The sequence below is a fragment of the Camelus dromedarius genome, chromosome 18 (assembly GCF_036321535.1).
Source record: "Camelus dromedarius isolate mCamDro1 chromosome 18, mCamDro1.pat, whole genome shotgun sequence".
Lineage (NCBI taxonomy): Eukaryota > Metazoa > Chordata > Mammalia > Artiodactyla > Camelidae > Camelus > Camelus dromedarius.
In genome coordinates this window covers 19,247,371-19,271,965 of record NC_087453.1, presented here as the reverse complement: position 1 = coordinate 19,271,965, position 24,595 = coordinate 19,247,371, and the positions used below count along the sequence as shown (strand labels likewise).

The 24,595-nt window shown below is 45.9% G+C and overlaps 2 protein-coding genes across 6 annotated transcripts in view; one reads left to right on the top strand and one right to left on the bottom strand.

The window, feature by feature from the left end:
* Window positions 1–5,448: 5,448 nt before the first annotated feature.
* GDF5 (growth differentiation factor 5) lies at window positions 5,449–9,262 on the bottom strand. The gene is made up of 2 exons (XM_031433930.2): window positions 8,638–9,262; window positions 5,449–6,323 (listed from the first exon to the last, which is right to left on the bottom strand). Exons 1-2 carry the CDS (start codon window positions 9,260–9,262, stop codon window positions 5,449–5,451), a joined length of 1,500 nt encoding a protein of 499 aa, XP_031289790.1.
* Window positions 9,263–20,312: 11,050 nt separating this feature from the next.
* CEP250 (centrosomal protein 250) overlaps window positions 20,313–24,595 on the top strand; it is a 46,953-nt gene continuing 42,670 nt past the window's right edge. For 3 of the 5 annotated variants that reach the window (XM_031433922.2, XM_031433926.2, XM_031433923.2), the window contains exons 1-2: window positions 20,313–20,449; window positions 21,302–21,381. The gene's annotated coding sequence lies outside the window, so the exon portion shown is untranslated. The remainder of the gene's footprint in view (window positions 20,450–21,301; window positions 21,382–24,595) is intronic. The other 2 variants (XM_064475737.1, XM_064475736.1) reach the window with 1 other exon arrangement.

Below are 24,595 nucleotides of genomic sequence, written 5' to 3'. Positions count from 1 at the left end.
CCAGAATTGTTTTAATTATGAAACCTCTATTTTATGCCATTCTGGGTTCTCACTATCCTATTATTTAAGCTTTCTTTCATTCCTAGTACACTTGTCATTCTACCCCATTGAGACCTCCAGGCTTTTGATTGCTTCTCTTTACACAGTAGTCTGTCAACCCTCTCCTCTCTCTACTTCTATCTAGCTCAGACCATACAGCTTAACACTTTAATTGTTTAATTGTCTCTTGATAATGTTAACTCCCTTACTCAAATGTCTTTCTAGCCTGCCCACTTAGAGAGACCCCATGCCTGTAATTGTCCATTTATTCCATGCCTGCATCTAAATTATTGAGTACTATTGGAGAAAATCATGCAAGGAGCATACTGGTACCACCAAATATAGTTACCAACCTTTAATATGCTCAATTCTGCCCCGCTTCTTCAAAATTACTGTTTATAACTGTATTAGATTCCTAGGGTTACCATGACAAAAAAACACAAACCAGGTGGCTTAAAACAATGGAAATGGGGGGAGGGTATAGCTCAAGTGGTAAAGTGCATGCTTAGCATGCACAAGATCCTGACTTCAATCCCCAGTACCTCCCCTAAAAACAAATAAACCTGATTACCTCCCCCCACCAGAAAGGAAAGAATGGAAATGTATTATCTCACAGTTCTGGAGACTAGAAGTTCAAAATCAAGGTGATGGCAGGACCATTCTCTATCTAAAGGCTCGAGGGGAGAAGGCTGTTACCTTGCCTCTTCCTAGTCTGGTTGTTGCCAGCAATCCTTGGTATTTTTTGGTTTACAGCTGGCATAAGTCCAGTCTCTGCCTCTGTTGTCACACGGCCTTCTCCGTTTGTACATGTCTCTGTGACCCTTCTCATCTTACAAGGATTCCAGTCATAGTGGATTAGAGCCCACCCTAACGACCTTATCTTCACTTGATTACATCTGTGAAGATCCTTTTTCCAAATAAAGTTATATTCACAGGTTAGGGTTTGAACTTTAACATATCTTTTTAAGAGACACAAACCATAACAGGAACCTGTTCCACATTCCTTGACTCTGACCCCTTCCTACTCTCTCTGAACAGGTGGCCTCCTGCTTCACAGAGTAAATAGAAATTAGATGCCGATAGAAGGAAACTCAACTTCCCACCACCAAACTAAACCTGCTTGTATCATGTGTATGTATCTTTTCTTCTTTATATCATTTCATGGAAGAATTGCTGTTTTTCCTATTTAAAGGTAACCTCATAAAGTGTTCTTCAAACTTGACATGTCCAAAACTGACCTCATCTTCTTCCTCTACAGATCTGCTCCTCTTTCTATGTTCTCTCTCTTCGTTGTTAATGGCACACCATCCCCCCAGTTTCCCAAGCAAAAAGCCAGAGGATTCACCCTTGACTCAGCTTCTCCCTTACTCCCTCCATCCCAACACTCTCCAAGTCTTGCTGATAGAGCAGAACCACAGTTTCCTTGGACTTGTACAGTCCACGTATATTAATGAAGCCCACACTTATATTTGTGCCTAGGCACCCACATTATATTCAGATGATTCTACTGAGTTCACAGCCACCTACAACACTCTTTCCCATCTGAAGTTGTGAAATCACGCTTCTTCACATCTCGTATTTTTATAGTTGGTTTTATGCATTCTGGTGCACAATCTGACTTTTCCCTTTGTTTTATTTCACTTCCTTTGATTCAGTCTATTGTCTTACCATCCTGGCATCCATTGGGATATTTATGTTCTCTTTCATTCATGCATGGTAGTTGAAGACATGATCATTGCAAGATAGGAGAATTCATGTAAAGTGCTAAGCAGTACCTGGCACATAACAAGCCCTTGATACACACTGTAGTTGTTATTATTACCCCAACACTCAGCACAGTGTTTGGGCCATAGTAGACCCTCCATAAATATTTTTGGTTAATAAATGAATAGATGGATCAAAGATGGATGGAATGAATGAATATCCCCTCTCCTATATCCTAGGCTCACTGATTTTGATATTATTATCCCTCTTTTACACTTAGGGAAACTGAGGCTCAGAGAGGTTAAGTAACTTGCTCAAAGTCACTCAGTTGGAAAGTGGTGGAACCAGAACTGGAAGCCGGAACTGCCTGATGCCTAAGCACAGATGATCAGATTATAAGGAATTGTGGAGTCAGAGTGAAGTCTAAGGGGCTTCCCAAGGTTGTGTGCTCCAAACCCTAGAAAAGCTGATTCTCCTGCTTGTGTCCCTGGGACATGGGATGTGGGAAGGGGCCAGGAGATGGCATCAGAGGCCTGGGGGCCTCACCTCTTTCCTCCACTATGGGCCTCCCATTTTCCCTGCCCTAAGCTATGTGCTTAGCTATTTCTTCCTAGGAACTAACAGTATTCTGTGTCTGCAAGGAGAGACTTTTAAGACTAGGGAGTCAAGCCCCAAGAAGATAATTTGACTATTTGCCAAGACTGGGGTCAAAAGAAAACTGAGACCTGCAGTTATGCCTCTGGATCGTCAGCTTCCTCATCTGCAAAAATGGGGCCGTGGGGGTGATATTCCTTGTTCTGCCTGCTTCACAAGACTGTTTGAGGCACAGTAATGATAACAGCTAACGTTTATTGAGTGCCACCTCTGTGCCTGCTACTGTGTGGAGTGTCTTTCGTATCCTGACAGTCAGCCCCACAAAATAAGTATGTTGTTTACCCTTTCCTCTCTTTTTTTTCACAGACGAGGAAATCAAGCTTCATGGAATTAGGTTACTTACCCAAAGCCTCTAAGTGACAAGTCTTTTTTTTTTTTAATAACCAGTGTGTATTTATTTATTTTGTTTATTAGTTTAGGATTGGGGGGAGGGGTTGGAGGTAATTAGTTTTATTTATTTAATTTTTTTTTAATGGAGGTACTGGTGATTGAACCCAGGGCATCGTGCATGCTAAGCATGCACTCTACCACTTGAGCTATCCCCTCCCCCACTTTAAGTGAAAAATCTTGATATTTTTAATTGGGCTGCCTTTTGAGCCTCTCAGAGCTGTGAGCCCATGACTGAGAGAGTGTGAACTCCAAAGAATGATAGAAGCCTTGTACCCTTTGGCACAAGAATGTACTTACTGTACAAGTATGCAGCTTGTTATGATTGGGACTGGAGAGGGGTGCCTGGTGGAGATAATTTTCCAAGGAGGCAGTTGAACAGATCAGATGGTTAGGATGGAAGGGCTGTTCCCACCTCAATGATCTGACTGGCTCCCGGTAGTCTGGGTGGGAAAGGGGAGAGGGTGCACAGTCTGAGTGGTTGTTTTGTGGAAGAGAGTTCTAGGACAGGTGGAGATGGGAGAGGGAGCCTCTAGGATGTCAAGCCAGAGCCACAACAGTCAGTTCAATGCCTAGAGCTTCAGGAGAAAGCACTGTGGCTGAGATGACATAAAGCTCTCTGATGGAGAAAGGCAGGGAGAGCTCCAATCTGTCACACTTTCCAAGAAACTAGGGACATACAGCCCAGGAAATGAGTGCCTGTAGGAGCCAGCCCCACCTATGACCCTGCTTCCCCTGCCTCTCTGCCCTTGGGTTTCCAGCCGTCCTGTTTCTACACTGCTCTCCCTGTGTCCACAGCCCACGGCTTGGCTTCCCTGGTACCTCCCTTCCAGGCTCACTCTCCTCTCACACACACCAGAACTCTGTCTGCTGTGGCAGCTCCTTTGTTTACTTCCAGAGCTCGCAGGCCTGCCACAAGCCAAACACAACGAAACTCAGCCAAGGAGAGCTAGGCTCCAGGCTCAAGCTGGCCCCTCAGGAACAGGGAATGGCCTCCAAGCCAGGGAGGCAGCTCAAAGGTAGGCTGCCCCCCTGCACTGGGTTCTTGCTTCAGGTCCTGACAACCCAGGTTTCAGGCCTAGAAGGAAGGGACACAGGATCTGCCCATAGCTGGGCAGGAATCCTTACTGTTGAAACAGCTCTGGCTAGGAGCCCTGGGAATCAAAGACCCAGCTGGAGAGAGGTGGGGAAACTTTTGAGGCCCCCTGGGTGGGAAGCAGAGGCCTAGGCTCTTTACTCCTGGTCCTCCCTCTCTTCAGCCAGGAAGAACCTAGTCCCAAGCCTTTAGAGCAAAGACTTGGGTGCCCAAATTTCCCTACCAGAGGCTGTGTTCCCTTCCCAAGAGATCATGCCTCATTCTTTCCCAAAGGTTCTAGCAGAGCAGGGAAGTGGGCATTTACTCTGAGCCAAGCCCCAAGCAGGAAACACTGTCAGGATGTGTCTATACTGGTCTGTCTAAGGTCAGCAAGGCCAATGGGAAGATTACTTATCTAATGTATAATTATGTATTTATATGATGTATAATGTAAAGGGGAGGGGCTCCAGTTGTTTTCAGAGCTGGGGTGAAGGGGTAGAAATTGTGCCGAGCTGGAGGGTCATAGGGCCGCAGGCAAGATCATTGAGGTACAGTGGTCAGTGGCCAAAAGGAGACGCCCCAGTAGGGTAAGAGAGGATCCCTGGCAGCCCATATTCCCCTGTGAGAGGCCAAGGGCCCTTTAAATGGTGACCAGTTGATTCTGTTAGGCAAGGGTAAAGGAACAGAGCAGACATTGTTGAATGAAGTGGGGATGATTTTAGAGGAAATAAAGTCTCCAATTTCCCTCCCATTTGGGGATCCATTTTGGAGACAACAGACTTGACTAAGGAATGTCAACAAGGAAACCTAGCTTTGTTCCAGGCCCCAGCAGAGTAGCTGGAGCTCCAGACCAAAAATGGGAATGGGGTGAGAGGTGGCACTGGCCCTGCTCAGCCTGTGCTCTCTGTCCCATCCTGCTTCAGGCAGCCCACTTCCTTTCTCTGGATCAGTCATTCTTCAAGGGGTCACTGGGTACCCTGGGGTAAACAAGAAATCTGCCACAGTTTGAGGCACAGTTTTGCTTTTTATCTCATCAATGTACATTTAAAACTAACAGTCTAACAGTTTCACACTCCTCACCCCTGACCCAGCCCTTTCCCCCTCTTTCCCACATCTGCCCCATCAGCATCTCATCTGCCCCAGGGGCAGAAAGTCATCAGGCACAGTGGTGATTCAAGGAGGAGGTGGCCCCTGTGGCTCTCCTAAGGAGAGCCCTCCCTGGAGAGTCCAGAGGTCAGGGAGGCCCAGATAAGGAGAGGTCATGGGCTGAGTGTCATTGGGAAACAAGGTCTCCTGGGTCTCAGTCCCACTCAGAGTCTGTCTCCCTGGGCCTGTCCCTGCCAGTCAGAGCAGTGCGGAGGGGGTGGGGGTGCAGAAATCCTCAGACAGGGGGACTTATGGCTAGAAAGGGACCTTTAGCCCAAGTCCCACTCAGAGAATGAGCAAGGCTGTTGAAATCCCCTTTCATGCAGGCTAGACATTCCTGGCTGTACCTTTCCAACCCCTCTGTGATTCCAGGAGTGCAGGGAGGGGCTCTTGTGACCAGCACCCTAGGGATGTGCCACCCAGGAAGACAGAGGCCAGTGCCGCTACCTGCAGCCACAAGACTCCACGACCATGTCCTCATACTGTTTATAGACCACATTGTTGGCGGAATCGATGAAGAGGATGCTGATGGGACTCAGCCGGGTGGGCACACAGCAGGTGGGCGGCGTGGACTCAGGGTCCATGGAGTTCATCAGGGTCTGGATGACCGCATGGTTCGTGGGCTCCAGGTGGGAGCGCAAGGGGAACTCGCATAGCCCCTCACAATGGAAGGCCTCGTACTCAAGGGGCGCGATAATCCAGTCGTCCCAGCCCATGTCCTTGAAGTTGACGTGCAGTGCCTTCCGACTGCAGCGGGCCTTGGGGTTCTTGCTGGGCCGCTTGCCCTGGCGCGTGGCCAGTGGGGCCCGCCGTTTCCGCCGCTGGCTGAACAGGTACTCATACACGGTCTTATCATCCTGGCCGGAGCGGGCCTTAATCTCATTAAAGAACAGGTCCCGTTTCTTGGTGCGGCCAAACACCAGGAATAGGGCCTTCTCATGGACCTGCCGGGCAGCCCGGTCAAAGCCCAGGCCACGGAGGTCCACGGCACGGCCCCGTTCCCAGGCCTCCAGCTCCAGGCACAGCTGGGCTGAGTTCTTAAAGTTTCGGAAGAGCTTCCAGATGTCGAACACCTCCCAGCCAGATCCATCCAGGCCTGGCACGGAGCGCACATCCAGCAAGGCTGCCGGCTGTCGGCCGCTGGGGCAGCTGGACAGCTTCAGCTGGGCAGCCCGCCCACTGCCGGGGGCCACTGGCTTGGCCGTGTCTGAGGGCTTCTTCCGCAAGATCCGCAGCTCGGCCCCTAGGAGCCCATCCTTCTCCAGGGCGCTAATGTCAAACACGTACCTCTGCTTCCTGACCGCAGGACCTCGGTCATCTAGAAAGAACACGCAGAAGTCATTCCCTGCAACCTCACCAGGGGAGCTGGTCACCTCCAGGCCTCAGGGGAGGGTCATAGCTCTCTCCCCCTCAAGAGAGCTTTCTTTAATCTCTTTAACCTCTTCCCCACTCTAACAGAGGCCAAGACCCAAATCACTGAGAGCCTTTTTCAAAATAAGGGAGTTTCCTACACAGCCAACCAAGTAGAGTTGCTGATCTGCAGATGTGGCTGTGGGTGACTTGAGTGATTCTGGGTATTTGAGTCAATGACATGCATGTCAGAGATCCATCAGCCTTAGAACTGCCTTCTACCTATCCTTCTCCCATCTGTTATCTAATGTGATATCTCTTTGATAAGATAGGTAGAGTGGGCATTATAACTACTCCTGTTTTTCCAGAGGAGGAACCTGAAGCTCAAAGAAAGTAGGTAACTTGCTCAAGGTCACCCAGCTGGGACAGAGCAGAATTGGAACTCCAGCCTAGAACTTTTTATACCCAATCCTGAGCTACTTCTACTATACTATACCTTAAAGAAGATCTTAGTGTTCTCATTTTACAGATGAGGCACAGAGAGGGGGAGTGACTTGCCTAAGGTCACACAGCAAGTTAAAGCTGGTCTATAATCCAATTTCCCTCACTTCCCAGTCTAATAATTTTATTGTGAATGTGTCTTACCCTGCTGTGTGTGTGAGTGTGTGTATGTGTGTGAGTGACAGTTTGTATGTGTTTGTATATGATGGGTTCACATCTGAGTATGAAAAGTAACGTATATTTGAGTGACATGTTATATGCATGTATGTTTGGGCTTGTGTGAATATTTGAAGGGTATGTATGTATATGTGTATGGAGATATGTAAGAAGATTTCGTGTATATATGTAAGGTGTATGCATGTGAGATTAACATGTATGTAACGTGTGCCTGTGTGTGTGAGATTAACATGTATAAGGCTATATGTGTGTATAAGAAGCTCAGTAGTATGTCCTAATCAGTATGTCCTCCTTCCTAAATACCAATTTTCCATTGGGAACCATTCATAATATTGCTCTAGAAGGTGACTAATTAGGCCTTTAAACTCCCCATCTCCCCCTCTCCAAGCTCCCTTAGAGCTGGGGGGGGCACAAGGACTTATTTTATGATTCCCCAAGGGGTCACAGCTTTCTCCAGCTGGGCAGGCAGCCAGGCAACCTCCCCCACCTCAGCCAGACCTTCTGCCTCTGTGCCGCCCCCACCCTCGGTCATTCCCCCACAGGCCAGCTTTAATGAGGAGCCTCTTCCACTCTCTGACCCCTCCCCCACCCTGCCAGCCCAAATCCTAAGACTCACAGAACCAGAGCACATGAGCAGTAAGCCTGCCTAGGACTCAGATCCACCTCCCTCTTCACACTTATGGAGAAACTGAGGCCCTGAGAGGGGAAGGGACTTGCTGAGATCACACAGCAAGTTGAGAGGAAAAGCCAAGACAGTAAAGCTAGGTGGGCAGAGGGAGAAGAGAAGGGAACAGACAGCCTCCTGGATTCATGATTAAAATGATCTATGTTTAGGACAGGACATGAAGTTTTCATATTTGAAGGGCCTTCAGAAATCACCCAGTCTGATATGTCCATGAATGACTGAAAAATTGTGAACACTGGAATTTGACACAACATTGTAAAATGATTATAAATCAATAAAAAATTAAAAAAAAAAAAAGAAAAGAAATCACCCAGTCTGAGGCCCCCAAAGAGAAAAAGAGCTTTCCTAAGGTCATACAGTGAGTTAGACCCCCAGGTCTGTCATCCACCCTGCCCCTGCCCCCGCCCCCCCCCACATATTTGAATGTCATTCTGTGACTCCAAGATGCCTCATTTACTGTCTTCACCTACTCTGCCTCCTCTGTGCCCTAGCCCAAAGGCAAAGTTGCAGAACCATGGGTATCTGAGATTAATTTCTCTTTCTGCCATCTGAGAAAATCTACAAATCCCTGCAGCCTGGAAAGTCTGGCCAGCTCACATAGAAACAGCGCATGGCTTGGTAATCAAGAGTCTTAGAGTCTGGTCCCCAACTTTGCCACCAAAAGGCAGGTCTTGTCTCCTTCCCAGGCTTCAGTAACCCCCTCTGCACCTTGCAGGAACTGCAGTTGGTGATGCCCAGGTGCCCTCCAGCTCTGACCTGCCAGCAGCCTGGGACCTGGTGTGTGTAAGTCCCAGACACCACCCCAGTCCAGATGCACACACTGTCTCCCACCAGTGCAGTGTCAGGGCTCTGAAAGCCCCCTCCATGCATGCAGATGCCCCTCCCTCTGAGCCGTGCCCCTGCCACCCCACCCCCTCACCTTGCCCTTTGTCAATAAAGCTGGTGATGGTGTTGGCCAGGCCAGCCTCCAACTTCACGCTGCTGTTGCCTCCCTTTCTGTCAGCATCGGACAGCGTCCTGTACAGCGAGAGCATGTACTCGTGGGGAGTGATGGGGGGCGGGCGGAACGGCTCCTTGGGCTCTCGAGGGGACCCAGGCTCCCTGGCCTTCTTCAGCAGGAAAGAACTGGGGACAGATCCTGCCTTTGGGGGTGCCTTTCCCCCAGGAAGCTGTCCTTTTGGGGTCACAGTCCGTGTTGCAGCCTGCCTTGTCTGAGGAGGGTGTCCTGACTTGAGTTCTGGGCCACCCGTTCTGGGAGGCAGCTTTTTGGGTTCATCCTTCTTGGGCTGTGTCAGGCCTCTTGTCTGCCCGGGGCCCCCCTTTGCTCTGGCATTGGTGGCCCCCCCACCATAGCTGTGGCCCCCCGGCCTGAAGATGTTCTGGGCCAGAGGGGGCCTCTCCTTGGCTTCTGCTTTGGCCAGTCCTGGCCTGGCCCCCTGGGGTCTCTGGCCCAAGTCAGGGGCACCCAACACAGTGCAGATGAATTCCAGGTCCAGCCAAGCCAGGTGCCAAAGCAAGAAAGTGAGGAGTTTGGGGAGTCTCATCCTCTGGCCAGCCGCTGAATGACACCAAAGAGAACAGCGGCAGCAGCGAAGGTGCCTCTGGTTTGGCAGGAAAAACCATGAAAGGAGTGGACCCTCAAAAGCAGCGGCAGCAGCAGTAGCAGCAGAAGGAAAGGCTTTCTCCTCAGTCTGAGACTCTTTAAGTCTGCCGGGTGTGTGTTTGTATCCAGTCCCATAGTGGAAATGCTCTTGTATCCAGACGTGCACCGTCTCCAGTCAGCAGCTGAAAATAACTCGTTCTTGAAAGGAGAAAGCCGACCGCCCCCTTTCTCCTGCACAACTGACTGAGGGCTTGAAGGAGGCTTGTATAAGGCTGAGGGATTTTTCCAAGAAGGAAGAATGGCGTAATGCTGCCTGTGTGCTCCAGTTTTTTTTTTTTTTTCTTTTTTTTTAGGTTTGAATCCTTTCCAGTGAAAATACTTCACACACACACACACACACACACACACACACACGCCTGCAGGTGCTCAGAAAAATCTTTTACAAACCTGAACTCAGGAATTGGAAACGGAATTCCAACCCAAACCAATTTAATTACTCTCTGATGTCATGCTGTCTAAACTCATTTAAGTGCGATATATTTATGTGAAAAAAAATCACTGCTGCCCTCTGAGGCCCCGGCTTATGGGGGCTCTTGGCACAGAGCCCCGCGGTGGGGATTCTAGGCTTAGGGGGCCTCTCAGTCCCATGGAGCAGACTCAAGGGTCTTCACCTCCACCTCACGGGGCAGCCCACCCCATCTTCCTGGGGAGAGATGCTGAGGAATGAACTCAAGGATCTTAAACCCCAGAAGCATGAGGAGTGTGGGTTTTCAGTTAAGTCCTTAGGGTATTTTTAAAGCGGTTTCAACCTTTGCGTCTAGGCTGGGACCTGATTTGTTGTTGGCGGGGGGGTAGCACAGATGGCAGCATTTACCCACAGTTTCTTTTATTTTAATAAACTTGTGGTGACCCAGAGAAAAATATCAGTACCCACTCCACCCCTCCCCCAAATGCCATTGACTGAGCTCAGATGATTTCTTCAGGCTTTAGGGGACACCGCCAACCCTGAGCCCACTCCTTGGATGGAGGCAGGTTCCGAGTGTACCTCACTACCACCCCAGCAAAGACAGACTCAGTTTTGTTGGGAAGGACTGGCTGAGTCCAGAAGTGGCAGCCCAAGCCTGGGGCAGCAGTGACCCCTGCAGGAGACTGGAAAAATGATTTCCCACATGATTTTTTTCTAGTAGCTCGGGAAGAAGTCTGAATTCCAGCTGGACTTATGGTGGAGTGGGGGACTGTTCCCTTTACCTGGAATACGATTCCTTTTACTTCCACAACTGGAGGAAGTCCTTATTCTGAGAGCTTTTGCTGAAAATTCACCTCCTCCAGGAAGCCTTCCCTAATCACCAGAGCCAATACCCCCGTCCTGAACATTTTGCTACAATAACACTTGTCACACTGTGAGAGGTATGGCAGTGGTAGAAGTGGTAGTCAGGTAAGCTTCCTTCTTAATGAGCTTCTTTGAGCCTGCCTGATAGAAATCTGTTCGTCACCAGATCAGTTTCCCAGCATAACCCAGCACAGAGCGGAAGTTCAGTAAGTGTTTAATGAATGAAAGAAGATGAAACTCATGACTGGGGTGTCCAGGTGCTTGACCAGTCTTTCCCAGATCCTCGCTAATCTTCAGAACACAGCTGCATAACTTGGCTGTTTCAAGCTTCATCTGGTGCTCCAAGGTCAGAAACCCAGTAGAACTCCACCTCCCCATCTCAAAAGATCAATGCACTATCAGACACTCTTTTGGGGGAGCTTGAAGGAAGAGCTGAATCCATGACTATCCCTCCAGTTGCCCAGATTCACCACACTTGGCTTGCCTTTGGACTTGTCCACTTGTCTGACCTTTCTCCCTCCTCTCTATCCCCAGTGCCTCGCTGTGCTGTCTCAGTCCTCCTCATGGCCTGTCCTAATACAATTACCTTATAACTGGCTTCTAGGCCTCCAGGACTCTCTGTCCCAACCCTCCTGCTGTCTAAAACCTGCCCACTGGAAAGTGTCAGCTCATGTGCCCTCTCCTCCGTGAAGCCTTCCCTCATCCACCAGAAAATGCACACTCCTGAATTGCCATCACAGATCTCCTATGCCCCTTTCCACTTTGGTAGCTCAAAGATTACCCAGTTCTGCCTCAGCTCCCTGTCTTAAACATAGTTCATTTCTTCTACTCTGTGTATTTTTTCATATGTTAAAAATCATAACTTAATTCCTTATAGCAGTAATAATTTATTTACATCCCTGTCTCCCCCATTAGAGTATGACTAGACCGTACCATATTTATCTTTCAATTATTCCCAGGGCTGGGCACAGAGCCCAGCACATAGCAAGTTCTCAGTATGTGTCATATAGATGAATGAATCTCTAACTGGCCCTAGCAAAAGCCATCATTTTCTCCTTTAAAGTATAGTTGCTTTTAGACACATCGTGCCTTCCCTGCAGGACTCTGAGTTCCTTAAAGGGAGGGAGTCTGTCTTGCCACTTATTAGGCACTTCATAAGCTTGAGTAAGTGAATAAATGAAGGGGTGAATAAATAAAACAATCTAGACACCCCCAAACATGGTTTGAGAAAGAGTAAGGGCTCTGGAGACAAACAGGCCTGGTTCTGAATTCTGGGTCTGCTACATGGTTTGCTGCATTATGTGATCTTTGGAAGCCTCTAAATCCCTCTGAAACTGCACAGCAATTATGACAGTACCTACCTCACAGGGTGTTTGATTAAGTAAATTATAAAAAGTGATTAGCCTGGTATCTGACAAATACTAATAAAAGCTACTATTTATTGAGCATGAACTGGAGTAAACTAGACTCTGGCCTCTGTCTCCCACTGCATTTTTATCTTAGTTATCTTCACAATAACTCTATGATGAAGGCACTCTTAGTACCCTGATTTTGTAGATGAAAAAACTGAAGTTCAGAAAGATTAAATTGCATTTTAAGCCTAATTCCGGCTCCAACGCATTTTATACCGAAGAATCCTGACCTGGCTTCTAGAAACACAAGAAGTAAAAGGGTGGTAAGGGGCAATTACTATACTCTTGGCTTTTAGTCAAGGTCTCATCCAATGGGCTGGGGCTTTGGGGACATGGAGGAGTCTCAGAGCAAGGCTATTATTTGTGGACCAGGGAACTTCAGAAACGGGGTTGGAGTGGGGAAAGGGGACTCTGAGCTTGCTTAGAAGGCCCTCTCCAGGGAGAAGCCCAGGGGACTGGCCTGGCTCTCACTATAAAGGTGACTAATCACTTCGGTCCCCTCTGGTAATTGCAACCAGATGCTGCCACTGGCAATGCTTCAGTCCCAACATGTTTAATTACTGGGACGCAGAGTCCCTTGGTCCCCCATATCCCCCCACCTCTCCCCTCCTGTCAGAAATATTAATGTCAAACTTGAGGTAGAGGTTAGGAGTCTTGGGAAGCCACTGGCATGGAAATAATCTTTACAGTCCCTTCTACCATGTAGAGCCTTTAATTGTTACACATGTTTTCCAATCCATCTCATTGGCACTCCACAAAACAACCTCTCAAAGTCAGCAGGCCAGAGTATTATTTATACCCATTTCATAGACAGGCAAACAGTGAACTAAATCATTATCATCATCATCATTGTCACCATCATCCTTTGCTTTTTTCAAGCACATAGCAATTTTCAAAGCAGCTTCACATTGTTTATGCTATCTGAATATCCTGTATCTCAGAGTCAGCTCAGTATAGCAACAGTGGTTAAGAGTATGGTTTCCAGGATCAGACAACTCAGTTTCTATCCTGGCTCTGTCACTAACCACTTGGGCGACCTTGGGTATTCATCCATTTATGTACTAAATTATCCATCAATGATATACTGGGTGTCTACCATGTGTTACATCCTGGGCCTAAGCACTGGACACTTAGAAGTGGCAAAATGACCAAGCCTGTGCTGACATTTTGGTGGAAGAGAGAGACAAACAAGCAAATAAATGTATAATTTCAGAGAATGCTAAGTGCTGTGAAGAAAAATTAAGCAGGGTCAAAGAGATGTCTATTTTAGATAGAAATGTCTCTGAGGGGGAGAAAAGGTCCAGATGTAGTGAGGGAATGAGTCATACAAAGGTCTGGAAGAAGATCATTCCTATTGGTAGGAACAGCAAGTGCCAAGGCGCTGAGGCATGAATGTGTTTGGCATATCTCTGGAACCATGAGAAGCTGGTGCAGCTGAAGCAAAGTGAGCATGGGGGGAGTGATAGGAGATGTCAGATTGTGTCAGGACCACATTGAGTATGGCTTTGCAAGCCAGACAAAAGAAGTTGGATTTTATTTTTATTGCAGCAGGAAACCTAATGAAGAATTTTAAGCAGGAGATTTGTCTGACTTGTAACATAATGATTAAGAGCTGGGCTACCTGCCTTCAAATCCTAGCTCCCCAATTTCCCAGCTGTGTAAACTGAGTCTAATCATTTAATCTCTCTGTGCTTCAGTTTCCTCAAATATAAGACGAGGTTAATAATAATATTCCTACCTCATAGAGTTGTTATAAATTTTTATTGTAAGTTCTTAGAACAGTGTCTCACAGATAGAAAGCACTACATAAATGTTACCTATTATTTATATCTTTATAAAAAATCACTTCCCTGAGCCTGTTTCTTTACCTGTAAAATTAGCATAAAAATGTTTCACAGACCACTTAAAAACTAAATATATTTACATGGTAGAGCACCTTTCTTTCAGTGACCAACATATAGTAGGTGCTCCATAAATTATGACTTCAAAAAAAGGTACAGTTGTTAATATTGTCCTTGTTCACAAATGAGGAAATTGAGTCTCAGAGTTGTTAAGTGATTGACACAAGGCCACATAGCTAGAAATGATCCAGGTAGGACTCAACCCAAACATATGACTCTGAATCCAGTGCTCTTCCCCACAGCAAGGAAGGATTGATCTTTCCTGGCATCACCCTATGTATAAGGAATTAGCCGGGAGGAGGCCAAGAGGCCCTGGACCTCCTTCAGTGCTTCTTATAATCTGTGGGGCCTGGGTCGTCCCCGTCCAGGGAGCCCAGAGAGCCCCAGCAAGTGCAGAGTCGCCTAATCCTCTCTTCAACCATCATTCTGGTTTGTGTCGTTTAAACTTCCCAAGAGCTGCCACTCCTCTGGGCTTGCCTCCAGTGTGTTCTCAATGGCTCCCCCAGCTAAGCTCCTCAGGAAATGCATCTCATCAGAGTATATGGTGGATTCTAGGTGGATCCATCCCAGTCCCCTGCAGATACCATAATTGTGTGCGGGTGTATGTACATTTCTGTCTGTTGCAGATGTGGGTCACAAACAAAGTAACCACACATTTTCACTTTTATTCTTTATTTAAAATATTTTTCTTTATCTAAAAAATATTTTTAGCGGGAAGGGTAAGGCTCAGTGGTAGAGTGCGTGCTTAGCATGCACAAGGTCCTGGGTTCAATCCCCAGTACCTCCATTAAAATAAATGAATGAATGAATGAATGAATGAATGAATGAATGAATGAATAAATAAATAAATAAATAAATAAATAAATGAAATAAATAAATAAATGAAATAAATAAATGAAATAAATAAATAAATGAAATAAATAAACCTAATTACCCTTCCAAGTTCTAAAACAAATAAACAAAAAATTTAAAAATTCTTTAAAAAGTAATGTATATTGGAAAGAAAAGTAATACAAATTCATGCTGAAAAAATTTCAAAGAACACAAAGTCTCCAACCCACCCAAGACCACAGGTCTTCTAGTCCTTCTCAGAAACAACCACTCTTACCAGTCTCCTTGATGACTTTTTATGCAATACAAGCTTTGAAAACAAATAAGTACGATATCCTTACTGAATATATTTTAAAAATTCAAACAATACCAAAGTTTGTTAAATTAAAAGAAGCTGCTCCCCAGTCTCTCTCCCTAGAGGTAACCACTGTTAATAGTTAGGGACCTGGAAACCTTATTGTCATTCTTGAGCTCAGAAATCTCAAATTCTTGCTGTACTCCTTCCACTCCTCCCTCTCTTCATCTACCTTTATCTCCCACTTTGCACATAAAAACTCTAATAGGTAAGCATTATTATCCCCATTAGCAGCTGAGGAATTTGAGGCTCAGAGAGGGGAAGTGGGTTGCGCCAGGACACAAGGCAGAGCCAGGAGTTCAAACCCAGGGGAACATGTCTGCCTCTGAGTCCAGTATTCTTTCTACCATGTTCCTACATCTGGTTCTTGTCCAGAGCCTTAGAGTTTAGTTGCTGTGTCACATAAGGCAACAGATAGAGTCTCAGGTTAGAACATAATTAAAGGCTCATTTTTTTGAAGAAAGAGAGGACATGGTCCTATGGGAGATTATCCCTGAACATCGTTTTTTCCCCCAAGCCCTGACCAGTGGTGAAAAGATACCACCCCCTTCAGGAAATGTCCCACTTGGGTGAGTTGGTACTTGGAGCTTGACTTAATCAGTGGGAAGGGGCAAGAACTGGAAGGAGACCTGAGACAGGGTCAGGACCAGGGAGGAAATATCCAGTTGATGGAGGCGATTGTATTATTATCTAATTTTCCAATCCACAGAGACTCATACTGATATCCAGCAGGACACTGTGGGGTCCTTCCATGCCAATCTTTTCTTGTTTCCCATTTCTTGTTTGTAGGAAATAGGCTTCATTCAGCCTCATTGACCTTCCCTGAGTTCCAAGCGGCAAAGAGTTTCAGACAGTTTCTAATCAGGGAAGGGAGGGAATGCAGAAACAAGGGAGGAACAATCAAGAAGCAATAGTGCAGCCTTGGGGTTCTGGTTACCAAGGCTGTTGCCCCCAGGATCATACCTCTGCCCCTCCCTCAAATAGAAGCCAATTACTTTTATCTAAATCTCAGGAGGCAAAGAAAAGAAACAAGAACTGGTTAGAACCCGCAAAGCCCAAGATGGTGGAGGATTTGACTTCCAGTGGATCTTGAGCCTCATTATACTGTCATTGTAATTCATTAGCATGCTAAGTGACACACCCACAGCATCATGACAGTTGACGATTGCCATGACAACAATTGGAAAAGCCCACATACAAGGACAGAAAAGAAAGGTGATTGGCTACAGCATACTCTGAATTAAGATATGATGGCAGAAGCCTCCCATAAAAGTCCACACGCCCCCAGCCGCAGCTGGAGCTGTCTCTACCAGCTGTCTTGGCTGATGGCTCCCTGCTCAAGTGCTTTTTCCCTGCTCCATTGCTTTCCTTCCTTTTCCCCCTCCGAGCAACAAAGCAGTTGTTCAGTTTGTCCCTCTGTCTCTGCTGCACAAATTCATTCACAGCTGGTGGTAAGGACCCACACTTTGGTGGGATTCCTAATTTAGGGGTCCCTCTATCCACTAACAATATGATCCAACCAAGTGGCAGAATCAGCAAGAAGAGTGCCTAGAGGAAATCCTCGGCATTCCCCAAACATCCATACTCTTGCACATCACTGTCTTGTGCACACTGCTTGAAATACCCTTCCTGTCTTTGTCTGCTCAGCAGATTTATCCTCCATAATCAGTATATAATGGCACCACCTCTATGAAGCCAGCCACTCCCTCTTTGTAGAATTTACCACCCTGTAGGTGTATAAAATATGTGTTTACCCACCTGCCTCCCATTTGAGCCTTGGACTGAGGCTCTAGGCAGGGTCCACGTGTTACTGTTCTTTGGGTCTCTCCCAGTGTCTAGCACAGGATTTAACACATAGTAGGTACTTAATCAATATCTATTTAATGATAAATGAATAGACTCTGATGGACAGCAGCAAGTTGTTCACAGCTTACTACAAGATGCTATATTCCTTTGGTGACCCCAGCTCTGCTTCAGACAGCTTGCAGTGAGAAAGAGGGGGATGGTTGCTTTTTTTTTTTTTCTTTTCTTTTCAATTTTTCCCCTCTGTCATCCTCAACTCACTGAAGTCACTCAAGGTGTTGACATGGAGAGGAAGAAGGGGAAAGGGGTGGGGAAAGTCTTTGCATTAGTATTGTAGATGGCTTTGTGCTTTCTGGGTTTGGCAGATGTTTCAAGCTGTCCATCAACAAAGCATCATTGGGTGCTTTTACAGGTTCTTTGGGGGTTCCCTGCTGGGCCTCTCTCCTGCATGCCTTTTAGCAAAGGCATCTCTATTGCCAACGGTCATTTGTCTTATTTCTTACTTCTCTTTACACTTTTAGGAGGCCCTACTGAATAGGACCCAGGATAGGCCTATGCAGGCTCTCTTTCTTTCATTTAGTGCACATCTGGTCTACAGAAAACATCCCCTGACAAATTCTGGAAGAGCAGGATAACCCCAGCAGAGCAGTACTCTCCTGGGTCTGCCACCAAAGCAGTTAGCAGGCTTGTCTCTTGCTAACAGATTTCCTGGGCAGGAGGTTGATCCAGTCCTTATGCTCTCCAACTGCAGTGGCCTTGGATTTGGCATCTCAAACCCTACTGGAACTCCCCTCTCTCAATCACTTGGCTTGAGCAATTACATCTCCCCCAAGAAGGGTGGGGACTTACAGCCAAAAATATCTCAACACAGATTCCCTACCCTCCACTCTCTTAACATCATAGATAAAGGATTTAAAAACTTTAAACAGATTTTAGGCTATTAGCAAAAACATACGATTTTTTAGCACCTCACTTTGAAATTTCACATATATAATAAAAAGAAAGTCAGTCCAGGTGGCCTCTTGGCACTGGGCAGGGATGAATATCTATAAATAATGAGCAAGCCTGGGATGTGGGATCCATATTGCAGCCCTGGGAGAGGGTTAGGATATAAAGCATGTTCCCAAGGATGGAATTTAAGACCTAAAGGAAGAATCCCAGTTCACTTGGAGGGGACCAAGGTTGGTTTTCTTTCAATTGATCCATTGCCTCTCCTTCCAGTCCAGCCTCCTTTGAGGCTTTCTCCCCACTCTAATTCATCAGACAGGTTTGAACATGGCCAGACTCTAATTGTGTTGAGATTAAGTCTTTTCCCACAGGACTTTAGGGTCCCAAGCAATTCAAGTGATGTATATGAACGCCTTTTTCTTTGTCCCAAATGTTCCTGATACTTTGTTTGAAAGCTGATGTACCCTGAGAGCCTACAGAACCTCTAGAGGGGACTGTTACCCACTCTCACACATTAGCTGACTCCACTCTCTGCTCTGGCTCAGACAAAATACCCAGTTGTACTACCTTACCATGTTTTAACATGATTTCCAACTTGCTGTTAATACATTGCACTATTATCCAATACTAGTGCATAATAGATAGTTAATAAATGTTTGCTAGATGAATGAATAAATGAATAAGGGAATGAATTAACAAACTGCCCTTTACAAAATCAAATACTGTTTGGTTTTAATCCTCTTCTATTCTGTTTACCCTTTATTGGTACGTCTTGGAAGTCTGAAACCTGTTTGTTCTTCATGGTCTTAAAATGTATTGTGTTGTTTGTTGATGGATTTATGTCATTAACTTTTGTAACACTGAGCTGACTTTATTCATTCCATAAATGCTTATTTAGCACCTACCATGTGTCAGGCTCTATGTTAAATTCTAAGAATAAATCAGACATAGTATCCTATCCTCACGAAGCTTAAATTTTAGAGGTGGAGAAAAATAATAAGTAAACCAAAACAAATAATAAGTAAAAAATACTATGAAAGTACTATGAAAAGAGATAGAAAATGATACGATACTACTTTAAATAGCATGGTCAGGGAAGATATAGCTGAGGAAATATCATTTAGGTTAAGACCTGAAGAAAGGGGAAGTTATGAGTGAATCCAAGAGCTGGGGGAAAACTGGTCTAGGCAGACGGCAAAGTATGTGGCTGGTGTGTGTAATGTTCTTGTACACAACCTGTTACGGGAGTATTTCCCTGGGGTGGATTCTCACAAGGCTGATTCTTAGCATCTTTTTCTCTGTCCAATGTCTAGGATGTTTCTTCTTCTCAACGTCGTTTGCCTTTCATAATCAGTGTCCTCCCTTCCTCCCTGTCCTCCCACTTACTTTCTCTTTTTCCTCAAGGTAACTCTTAAGAACCTATTTTGTTCTTATAGGAGAAAAGATAAAATATAGCTCTCATCAAAGTGTTTCCTTCTCAGGTTCCCTTTGGCTGTGTATTGCCTATTTCACTCCTGCTATCCATTCATCCATCCATTCACTCAATACTTACTGAGCACCTATTTTGTACCACGCCTTGTGCTGGGTGCCAGGGATACAGAGTCTTATGCAGTCTTTCTCAAAATGTGTTCTCCATGCATCAGAGTCACCTGGTTATTTACTGGAATGCAGATTCCTAGGCTCCACGCCTGCTTTAGACTCTAGGGGTGCAATCTGAGAGTCTACATTTTAAGAAGTTCCCCAAGTTTTTTCTAAAAATTTAGAACCAATGAGTGGAAAAGGAAGGCAGGTATATGGAATTTACAACTCTAAGAAAGCGCATTGATAATTTATGCACAGAACTCTATGGGAATAACGCCTCTAGAGAAAGTCAGGCTTACGCAGATAATCAAACTGTAGTTCTCCGGACGGAGGCAGCACATCCAGGTAAAGAGAACACCTCGTGGAAGCAATGTGTGTTCAAACGACACTAAGTGAGTATGCTGTCAGCGTTGTGTTGCCTGCAGCTGCTTCGTGCATCGGGACTGAAACTGAGGCTGTAACACGATCCAGGAGCGGATTCCCCTTTGCGCGCAGCTGTTAATTGTACTTTGGCTCGTGTGTGGCGCAGTGCGCAGGCGCACCTAGAACCAGGTGACCAAACACATGCGCAGTGTGTAACCTGGAAGCCAAAAGGGGGATGATTGAGGGCAACTTTTTTTCTATTACCAAAAGTCCTCTTGCTCGAGTCCAGCAACCCTGGCTGTCACAATTTTTGGCAAGGGGATATTATCTCTCTTAATGTAATCCCCTTTCGTTCTGGGCCACTCTCATAAACTGGCTGCCAGTACTCAACATGGCAGGAGGCCCCTAAGCGGCGCAGGCCGCCCGCAGGCGCGCTACTCGGCGGGGCGGAGCCCTCCGAAAGGGCGGGAGTTTGGGGGGCGGGGTCTGTGCCGCAGCCCCTAGGTGGGCCCCCGCCCCGCCCCCGGCCGGGCCTTAGCTACGGCTTCAGTCGCTCCGGCGCTGAGGAGCACCCTGGGAATCTGCGGGAGCCGAGCGTGGTGAGGTGGGGCCTCAAGGGCAGCGGGAGGTGCCCGGGTTAACGGTCCGAGGCCCACAGACCTGCCTGCTAGGGCGCCTTAGGGAATCCTGTTCGGGCGGCGGCCTCCAGTTCTCTGGGAGGAACCCGAGGCCCAGGGCTCCCGGCCCCTTGCCTCCGCGTCCTGCTGCCGCCACCACTCTGGGCTCTAGTCCGCGCAGAAAGGGATCTTCCCGACCTTGGTATCCAAAACCAAGGAGCCTGGGGTTGTCAGGATAAGGCGCTGCGCTCTCCTCTGCTCTTGCTCCCGGCTCCCAGAATTTTGCGGCTCCCTGTGCCCTTGGGGCTTTGCATGTGATCTGTCCGGTCCTACCCGCCGTCCCACTCTGGAACTTTCATTCTTTGGGACCTAACTTAAATATCACTTCCTCTGAAACCTTTCCCAGCCTCTTTCTGCAGGCGCAGTTAGCTTGTTGCTGGGTTTTGCACACAATGCACCGACTTATTTTTTCCTGCTTCTTTCTCTATAGCCGTGCACTTGTTGGGGTGTTATGCCTTGCCTTTTTCATCTGTATCCCAGGGCCTAGCACATGATGATAATAATGATAGCTAATATCTACTGAATAGTCACAAAGGTGCTACTACGTGTATTACATGAAAAGGCCCATTTAATCCTCACAGCAACTCCAGAAGGTGGGTTCACGTTTTATGCATGAAGAAGCTAAGGTCCTCAGAGATCAGTTTGCCTAGAGTCTCATGACTATTAAGTGACTGGAGCTGGGATATGAATTCTAGGTTATCTGTCCCCGGAGTATGTGATAATTTCACTAGATTTCCTTTGGTTTTGGTAAATGTCTGCTAAATTGGTCTTTACTTTAGGCCCATGAGTTACGAAGGCCACGATTCTGATGCACATGAGAAGACTTGGGAAGGAGAATTGATGTTCCCAAATATACAGAGTGAGTTCATGACAAAACCAAGGCTATAACCTGCTGCTAGCCCTCTGCTTCTTAAGTTGCACTCTACCTTTCTTTGCTCCTTTCCATCAGAGAGTTGCAGACCTAGACCTCATCATTTCACACCCTTTAGAAAGTGTCCCTGGCAGAACTGTGGCTTCATATTTCATAATTGAGGAGGCAGCATCGTATAAGGGAGAGGGCATAGAGTTTGGAAGCGGATTGGGGTTCCATCTTTGCTCTGCCACTGACCAGTTATGTCCCTTCTGTTTTTTTGAGCCTCAGTTTTCTTATCTGTAAAATGAAGGCAATAATTTCATCTCAAAGTGTTTTTTATTTTGAGAGAGTAAAGCACTATACAAACTACATGATCTGGGTCTGCTTGTTTCTTACCTTTTAGAAGGTTATAGAACCGTTAGCGTTTTGCACGACCATTGATATAGATCATGTTGCCTGATGTTCTTAAATTAATTCATTCAGTCAAATATCTAATGAGTACCTGCTGTTTACCAGGCACTGTGTTAGGAGCTGAGAATACAGCAGTCAATAAAACAATGTTCTTGCACTTGGAAAATTTACATTGTATTAGATATATTACACATAATACTCAGATAGGGATAGATAAAGCATGGGAAAGTAGGTAGAAAAATGGGGGGGGTGTTTTATATTGGGTGGTTAGGGAACAACTTACTGAGAAGGTGACATTTGAACAGAGACCTGAAGGTGGTAAGGGAGCAAGTGTGGAAGAGGCCCTGGATGAGTGTGTGGCTTGCTGTGTTCCAAGCATGTACAGCAAGATCAACCGTGTGGCTGAAGGGATATGAGCAAAAGGGAGAGGAGTAAGAAATGGAATGAAAACAATTGGAGCCTGGGATCAAATAATTAGGGCCCAATACGCCATTATAATGATATTGGTTTTTACTGAGTGGCCACTGAAGGGTTCTGAGGGGCGCAGTCTGTCACTTTTAAAAGGATCACTCTCACTAGTCTGCTGGGAAAAAAATTTTGGAAGCAAGAGTGGAAGCATTCACTACCACCTGGGAAACTTTTGTAATTATCCAAATGTATTAGTTATCTACTGCTGTGCAAGAAATCAATCCAAAATTTAGCAGTTTGAAACAACAATCATTTAGTATAGCATATATCTGTGGGTCAGAAATCTGGGAGCAGCTCAGCTGGCTGTTTCTGGCTTAGGATCTCTCAGAAGATTACGGTCAAACTGATGGCCGGTCTGCTCCCAAGTTCCTTACCACTGGGCCTTTTCATAGGGCTGCGGGGAGAGTGGGAAGAAAGGGAGAGAGAGTGTTGTGGAAAGATTGCCCCTGTCCCTGACAAGCCGAATAACTCAGAGACAAGATCTTAGAGCTTAGAAGAAAAGAGGCAGCTTTACTGCTTTGCCAGGCGAAGGGGACTCACAGCAGGCTAGTGCCTTCAAAACTGTAAACCTACCTTGGGGGTGGGGTAGGGTGATTATATAGTTATAGCTTAACTGAAAACAACAATCAACAGAATCATTTATCTTGTCACAAGATTTCTTGGTGTCAGGACATCCTCAGGCAACAGTTCTATAGAGGCTAGTGGTTGTAACTTTTCCAGTCTTTTATCTCACAAACACCTGCGGCATGTTTCTCCTTTTTGACAAATTAGCGTATCTTGCAGGGTTAGTTCCGTGAACTCCTTCCTGGAAAATGACTCAGAAGCCAAATATGATTATAAATTTGAATTGCCAGAGTAAAGTAAAAACAGTGAAATCAATAACTTTAGCTTTAACAATGGGCCTGGGGCTGGGAGCAGTGTCCGGTCAATCAGATTTGCTGACCATTCTGAGAGCAGGCAGTAAGCATAAAGCTGAGAATTTGTTAGCCTAAGTGCAGCCATTTTTATTATTTCTCCTTCAAGAGGGGAGGCCTTTTGTGATCCTGTCTGGAAGTCATTTCTGCTTTATTCAGCTTCAGTAACTTTATTCCAGCTCACACTCAAGGGGAGAGAATTAGGCTCCCCTCTTGAAGGGAGGAATATCAAAGAATTTGTGGGCATACCTAAAGCTACCACACCAGGCAAGGGAGAGTGGCTTAGCTCAGGATGATGATGGGGGTGGGTCAGAAGGGTCAAAGATGTTAGGAACTGGATTTGCAGATGGATTGGTTATAGGATGTGGGAGAAGGGAGTAAGTATAACTGTAAGGCTTTTGGCTTGAGCAACCAGGATAGGATTACCATTTATTGAAATGGGAAGGATTAGAGGAATGAGAGTTCACTTTTGGACAAGTTAACTTCGAGATGCCTGTTAGACATCTATGTGGAGACGTTAAATAGATGTTTGGATTTAGTATAGGAGTGTGACGTTCCAGAGGAAAGTGTGGGCTAGAGATGTAACAGTGGGAGTCATGGGTGTATAGGTACAATTTTAAACCATGAAACTGGGTGAGATTACCTAGGAAATGAATGTAGGTGGAGAAAAGGCCTGAAGCCTGAGCCCTGGGGCCTCAACCTTTAAATGGTGGGGAGATAAGGAGGAGCCAGCAAGGAGACTAAAGGGAGAAGCCTTAGACGTGGGAGGAAGGCAGAGAGGTCCCACGTATGAGGTTTATACAAGGAGCTGTATGCTAATTTTTTTAAGTAAGAAACAGAAAGTATCTCAGCAGACAAATATATATAGTTTCTTTGCTCAGGAAATAAAATGTTTGTGCCCTCAAGGGTTTTTCCTTTTTTGCTTTACATGGCAAATTCTATTTAATAATATTGTCCTCATCTTAGTCCTTGGAACATTTACACCTCTACTGCAAGTTTAGGTGGTGTTGCTTCTATTTTAAACTTTGTTTAAATGCTCCTTTTGGAAGAATTTGGATGAGGGGAGACTAAATACATAATTTATATCACTCTTCTGTCACTCTCCACCCTAGGTTCAAAGGTTGCTGCCCTTCCAAATCTGGTTCCCAGCAAGTCTTATTCATTTCTGTATCACTGTGGCCAGTTACTTGATACTGAACTGGAATCCAAGAGTGTTTACGGGATAAATTAATGTATAAAAGAATTGAATCTTTTTCCTTTTTCCTGTGGTAATGATAACATCTATTCAGTGGTTTACAGTTTACAAAGCACACTGACATCCATTATGTCTCATTTGAATGCAGTCCAGTCTGTTATCATTTGCCAACTACTACTACTAACCTTTTCCTTTTCGGAGGGGCATTGAAACCTACCCTTCTTTTGGAGTT